The following is a 7,221-nucleotide window of genomic DNA, read 5'->3' on the forward strand; positions in this document are numbered from 1 at the left end:
GCTAACAATTTTTATTGAATGACAACAAAATCGAAAGAATGAGGACCAAATTGAAAAAAATTAACACATCATAAATTGTTAATGAATAATGAAATTGAAAACAAATTAAAATTTTACAAAGGAGTCAAGAAACAAAATTAGAAATAAAAATAATAAAGATCAAAGTTAGAGGACTTTTCTTAAATTTTGAATATTCAATACAAATTTCGAGGGGAGAAGAGGGAAAAAAAGAAAAAAAAAGAAAATATTATCGGTGACAAATCATCTCACCATCAACGCTATGCACCCCCTAACAAGAAGAAGATATAAACGATTCTAACAACACAACAAAAAAAAAATTGGTTGCTAGATGATACAGCACACTCGCGTCCCCTACTTAATTGCATGTGATTTACACACACCAACTAATTTAATTTTTTATTATTATATATTATATTTAATAAAATATCAAATTATACATTAACCAACTTGATTATAATTACAAAATCAAAATGAAAAAGAAGAAAAAACCCAATGCATCATTTAAACAAAATATATTTTCAAGATAATATAATCATTCCATTATATTTTTAAAATATAAAAAAGACCAACTTGTAATGGTCAGCACATGTCTTTCATCTATTTTAATTAAAATGAAGCAAAATTTTCATGGCCATACACTCCCTTCAAAAGGGAAAAGAAACAAGAAAACAGAGGAAAAAGTCCTTTCCTTAATGGGCTTTTAACTCCGAATGTTAAGTCATCTCTTCGTTTCTTTGCATTGCCTCGTCTCATTGCAGTCCTCCGGAAAATCAGGTTGAGATTTCCACAATGCAGAAATATCAGCCACAGCTTCTCCAACTGCAAGGTATATTCCATTCAAGCCAAACGAGTCCAGCATTTTAGACTGATGTAACTTTTCCATCACACTTCCGACGGGATTTGCCAGCACAAGCTACATGAGAAAAGTACAAACTGAATCAATGAAAGAATAATTTGGTTTTAAAATGGCCTACACACAGCTAACTGAGACTGATTTGGAGACAGTCTTGCCTTAAGGGATCTTTTCTCCAGCATCTTTCTTAGTTCACATAGCAAGTCAATACCACTTGTGTCTATGGCCGTCACCGCTGAAAAAGATAAAAAGATTTACAAGTCATAGCATAAGGGATGATACCAACTATATATCTTGAGCTTGAGTTCGCTGCTTCTACATTTCTAATGATCATATTGTCATGTTGTAGCTTCAAGTTTTCGTAACAAAATTCTTGTTTCACCAAAAGAGAGACGATCATACTACTAATGTTCCAAAACTAAGATTGATTCACGGAAATGACCAAAGAGTCATGGGGCAAATGGAACCCACCTGTCATGTCCAAAATTATGCATTTTAATGGACTCCTGTCATTTGCTTTTATCCACTCATCTTCCTCACGAATCCACCTTAATATCCTGCAAAAAGAAATTCCTTCCATCAGAAAATCCTAAACAGTATTCTCGGGCAAACTTGGTGTCAATGGTAAACCAGCAGCGTGATCCTTACAATCTAATCTTGATAAAACTTTGAGATATGGTTCACATTCCATATCAATAATGATCTTGGGATTGCAGGAACTGAAATACCATATGTACTTTTGCAATATATAAAAGAATGAAGGTACTAACCTCTCTTGGAGGTAAGTGGAATTTGCGAAGTAGATGGGTGACTCAATAGCAAGAATGAGAAATGAAGGAACCCTTGAAGCTTCCTTATATCTGCTGAGGCTATGGTATATCTGAGTTCCTTTTATGTTCCCCATAATTAAGGAGTTTGGACGGGTGACATGCAGGAGAATTTTGAATACTGAAACTCCAACCTGATTTCCAACAAAGGAGTCAGGCATCGAAACAAAATATTAAACATTAATATAAACGTGAGAGATTGAAGGCTTACAGCTATTGCAAGACCCAAAGGCACTGAAATGAAAAGAACACCGAAGAAGGAGCACAAACAAGCCAAGAAGTCAAGTTTGTCTACTTTCCACAGACAATACGCAGCCTGGTAATCTATTAGACCAATTACTGCTGATATTATGATGGCTCCCAATATAACATTGGGGGTGTAATAAAACAGTGGCATGAGAAACAATAGAGTCACTAGCACAGCTGTAGCCATTACGATGTTTGAAACAGCTGTCTGTGCTCCAGCGTTATAGTTTACTGCTGACCGCGAAAATGATCCTGCAAAAGTAACAGAAAAGACCAGTTCAGAAAATTTCACTATCACAAAGCCACCAAAAAAAGATCAAAACTTCACCTGTAGTAACAAAACATGAAGAACAAGAGCCGGCCATGTTCATGAGACCAATAGCCATCATTTCTTTGTTACCATCCACCTGGTAATTTTTCAAAGCTGCGAATGTCCTTCCCACAGAAATTCCTTCCTGAAAAAGAAAAAAAGGAAGAGTGGAATATTTAACAGTGGAAGACATTACCATGATTTTTCAGAAATATGGTACTACAATAATCAAATAGTAGGCAGGAAAATAGAACTAGTATTTTTTTTTCCTTCCCTGATTTAGTGTTACTTTAAAGAAGGCAAGAATACCATAGTTTTTATTTTCATCCAACTTACAGTGAGAGACAGAATTCCAGTTACAATGCCAGTTTTGATAGCCAGTTCCAGATCAGGACCACTAAAATACAGCATGTTAGCTGAAGGTGGATTCAAACCCTTTGGCAAATGGCCAATCTGTTGAGGGAAAAAAAATTCAAATTTAGAGAAGCTACCAATAAGGACTTGTATAGGACTAACTGTTTGTGTTTTACATCTAAAGTTGCAAGCTTAATATGCCAATTCTTACAAATGAGATTTTGTGAGTCTTTGATCTGAGGCAGAACACTAAAAGGGTTGAGAGAATCACTGATGTTAATGGTGCTGCTGCTGACACCCAAAATAGCTTTGCTCTTTTCATGCTCTGCGTCAATCCATCAATATCCAACTTTTAAGAACTATACATTGCAATGTAAGAAATCATTATACTATCTTCATAAGCAAAAAAAGATACATACAATATGCCTTGTCGTCAACATAAACACCAGGAAGCTGAAGCCCATAACAATTGTTTGCCAGGACCACTGCAAATTAATTGTAATCATGTCACCTTATGAAATCCTTGTGGTGATAAATAGCGCATGGCAAGTAGAACGATGTTAATTTAATAAGAATTAAAACAATCTTTTAAATAAAAAAATTTGGACAAACAAAATGAAAAAAAAAAAATTGGAAAAAAATTGGCACCTTTTCCCAATCACTTTGATTGTTGAGTTATTAAAAAAATGGTTGAAAGTTAGCAGATTCCTGAAGATGTTTCTTGTCATTTTATTATTATTATTATTTTGTATTCGAACAAAAGCTTCCTTGCACTTAATTATGCCACTTGCCTCGTCTGTGTGTTTGAAAACTGAGGACATTACAGGAATAAATTGCATCTTGCTAGTGAAGTGAGAAATTCCAAGCAATCCTTTTAACTGCTGTAGAGATACTATCACAGCTGCACCAGACATAAATCCAACAAGAGTTGCCTTTGAGAGAAAATCAATTACAAAGCCTAACCTGTAGCCATCAAAACAATAGCAGTTAATATTCAAGAGTAAAAAAAAAAGACAAAACATAGAGTGCTCGAATTGAAAAAAAGAAAAAAGTTGCTACAAGTTTCTCCATGTTAATTTTCCTATTGAAAGCAACCATTTTTTTTTTCTAGAATTATTGAATTTTGCTTTCAGAAAGCTTGTGATAAACATGAAGAGATTAAAATTGACTTGTGCTTTTGTCACAAAATCACAAACAGAACCACTTCTATCCATTTCACAATCAAGGGAACTTCCCAGTTCAATACCAACTAATTTATTTATACCTTAGAAGGCCTAGAGAAGCCTGAAATAAACCAGCAAAGAAGGTTGCAGTGAAGGCTAATTTCAGATAACGAATAGGCTCATCCCTAGGAGAAACTGTTTCACTTAGCATGGATCCCATGATTAATGATGCTATAGAGACTGGACCAACACCAAGGTGGCTAGAACTCCCAAGGATAGCGTATATCAAAGGGGGCACAAAGCTTGAATCTGCACCAAACCAAAATTATTATTATTATTAATTCAATTTGACCGTGAATTGAAAAGGTTAAAAATCACTCTTGTATCTGTTCATAAATGAATTCCCATCTGAATACAGAGTTGTCATGGTATTGATACTAACATAGTCCCACTATAGGTGGCAAATTTGCGAGTTTTGCATAACTGATTCCCTGCGGTGTAAAAATTATCTGTCAGATTACCTAAAATATTATTGAATATTAAATTCACATGAAATGTTGAAACAAAACCCATCTTCAAAGTAAGACAAGAAAAAGAAAAAGAAAACCTTGATTCTATTAATAAAAAATAATTTCTTTTTGATTAACAAGTTGACTGATAATTAAAGATAAACGCATTTTACACTGCCACTTTCCCACTAAATTAATTAAGAAAAAAGCCTGGGCGCCCCTCTAATGATCCAAAAAGAAATGGAATATATGCGCTAACCCCCAACTCAGAGTGCTGTGTCCATTAAGGCTCAAAAATCAGATGATGACAAACATCATCAACGCAACACATGCATAGATAATGTCCATATATACATACATGCATGTTCTATTTCCATATATGTATACACACACTTCGCTTTTCTTGGGTGACAAAAACTAATCAGTATCATAATTACATTTACATAACAAAAAAAAAAACATGTGGGTGCAAAACGATGCCTGTAAGTCTTAATGCATTTGTAGGTGTAAGCTGATTCTAACCTGTGGGATTGCAAGGCTAGCGATGGTTAGACCGGAGATGATATCAGACCTGAAGAGTTTTAATCTATACTCGGGTGCCCATTGAAATATGGGAAACAAAAATTGAAGACCCAGAAGCAGTTTCTTGCGCCAAGTTTGGTTCTTAAATCTGTAGAGAGGATCATCAGGGAAGAAGATCTCAGAAAGCCTTTGCTTGAGTTTTTGGAGCGTGGTTTTTTTGGGTGGTAAGCAAACAGTGTGTATCTCCATGCCTGGCATTACTGACTCAGTGTTGATTCTATGGCTAGAGAAATCTTCTACTCTGTTAGAGTTGACACCCATTTTTTTTTTTTTTTTTGCCAAGGCGAAAGGTTACCAATTTGTTGAAGAACCACATTAGCATGGCTTAGAATTTATAGAGAGAGATGGAGTGGACGAGGGGGGGCATGTGTCAGGAGGATGATAATTATTGAGCAGTACTTGCTGGATAGGGGTATTTTAGTCAGAAACAATATATATAGTGGCAGGGGCGCATGGTCGTCTGCTTTGGGTACAAAAGATTATTTGATTTTGTATTTTAAAAGTATTTAAAAAAAATTTAATTTTTTAAATTAATTTTTGCTGATATTAAAAATAAATTTTAAAAATTAAAAAACATATTATTTTAATATAATTTTCAATAAAAATACTTTTTAAAAACAATCGTTATCTAGATAACAAATAAGCCGAAAATAAATACTACCACTGTTTTCAATTAATCATCCTAATTCTTGGAAATTTGGATAGAGTTGGACACGTGCTAATTTATGTATTAACCAAAAATAAAGTGTTTTTACTTCTTCATGCGGGATGATAAGAAGGTTAAGTCACAGCACAAAATTATAATGGGTCTTAGACAACACCTGCGGAATTATGGCAACTAGTTTATTGTACAGGAATATATAATTAATTATTTAAAAGTGCAGTAGAAATTATGTTTTAAAATATTTTTTATTTAAAAATATATCAAAATAATATTATTTTATTTTTAAAATTATTATATCAAAACAATTTGAAAATACAAAAAAAATAATTTGAAGCAAAAATAAATTTGAAGAAATTGTGAAATAATAGTTTAACCTTAATGTCAAATAAAGCCTAAGTGATGGGGGTTTTTTGAAATTTATTTTAATTTATTTATATGAGAATTAAAATTGATACATGTAAAAAAAGGTGATATTTAAATTTATGGAGAAAACTATATTTATTTAGTCAAAATTACATTCTTTCATTCATGTAATATTTTTTACAATAATGTGTTTTTTCATAAACAACTTTATTTAGTAAAAGCTAATGGTAATTAAAATAAATATTCATAAATATTCTAATGACTTTAATTAAAGAGGAAAAATGTATTTTTTTTAAAATAGAAAAACTCCATTTCTTTATTCTTGTATTTTTTTTCTTGTTTTGAAAAAAACATGTTTTTTATAAGTATTTTTTAAAATAAAAAAATTATGACAATCGTTAATGAAAGTTTCAATAAAAAAAATAAAAGAATCATGAAACGATCATTTCTACGTATTTATATGATTAAATCTAAGAATAAGAAATATAAGAAAATTATTTAAAAAATAACAAAATATACATTCTATTCTTATTGAATATCAAGGAGTAAATTTTAAGAAATTACACTTATTAGATTAATACATAAGTAATATTAAATTCATTATTGATATTTCCAGACTCTTAGAATTATTGTATAATTGAATAATTATTTAGTAATTGGAAAGCATAGTTTTGAAACCCGACTCGGTTATCGACCTGGTCCAGTGATCGGGTCACGAGTTAGATGGGTCAACCAAAAACAAATACCTATATAAAACACCTAACTAGTTACAATGCAAACACAAATCAAATTAATATAAATTCTAAAATATTTAAAACAAAACATCCACCAACATAAATTTTAAAATATTTAAAACAAGAAAACTGATACATTACCCGAAGAAGCGGATGGGTCTTTGGGTAAATATAATCCACCAACATAAATGTCATTTTGGCCCAATCAAGAACTACAAATAGATAACAGCTTCATGATTTAAAAAAAAAATGATTATCAAGTTTTTTTTTTTAATTTTAGAAACACCCTTATATGTTAGGATGCAAATTTAATAATTTCTTTTAAATAATAACTTTAATATTAAAATAAAAATTAAAAAGAAAAAAAGAAAAATCTCTTTAATTACCGAAACCAATCTTTGAGTTAAAAATGGTTGTGAGCAGACGAGAAAATATTTAACTACTAGCCATTGGAAGAAGGAGAGAGAAGTCGTTTGTATCAAAAGAAATGGATGGTTGGAGGCGGTTTGCACTTGTAGAGGCAAGAATAAAAGGAGAAATAACAAAGACATAGAGGAAAGTTGGTCTTTTCTGCATCAGTGCATCGTTCATCTTC

At 31.9% G+C, this 7,221-nt stretch overlaps 1 protein-coding gene across 1 annotated transcript; it reads right to left on the reverse strand.

Moving 5' to 3' along the window:
• Positions 1-514: 514 nt before the first annotated feature.
• LOC133680775 (probable sulfate transporter 3.4) lies at positions 515-5,170 on the reverse strand. Its single transcript, XM_062103758.1, has 13 exons — positions 4,806-5,170; positions 4,217-4,265; positions 3,876-4,083; positions 3,403-3,574; positions 3,031-3,096; positions 2,823-2,936; positions 2,594-2,710; positions 2,276-2,402; positions 1,913-2,199; positions 1,645-1,835; positions 1,346-1,431; positions 1,033-1,109; positions 515-934 (listed from the first exon to the last, which is right to left on the reverse strand). The coding sequence occupies exons 1-13, from the start codon at positions 5,124-5,126 to the stop codon at positions 740-742; spliced, it is 2,010 nt and encodes a 669-aa protein (XP_061959742.1). The 5' UTR covers positions 5,127-5,170; the 3' UTR covers positions 515-739.
• Between the last annotated feature and the right edge of the window lie 2,051 nt (positions 5,171-7,221).

The sequence above is a fragment of the Populus nigra genome, chromosome 1 (genome assembly GCF_951802175.1).
Source record: "Populus nigra chromosome 1, ddPopNigr1.1, whole genome shotgun sequence".
NCBI classification, from domain to species: Eukaryota; Viridiplantae; Streptophyta; class Magnoliopsida; order Malpighiales; family Salicaceae; genus Populus; species Populus nigra.

What these genes read in the sequence shown, in the direction of transcription:
- LOC133680775 (XM_062103758.1), bottom strand. Translation starts at nt 5,126, where the DNA reads ATGGGTGTCAACTCTAACAGAGTAGAAGATTTCTCTAGCCATAGAATC. An exon ending in TTTTCAAACACACAGACGAG is followed by an intron (nt 3,097 to 3,402) that starts GCAAGTGGCATA and finishes ATTAATTTGCAG; the next exon opens with TGGTCCTGGCAAACAATTGT. An exon ending in TGTTGACGACAAGGCATATT is followed by an intron (nt 2,937 to 3,030) that starts GTATGTATCTTT and finishes GGATTGACGCAG; the next exon opens with AGCATGAAAAGAGCAAAGCT.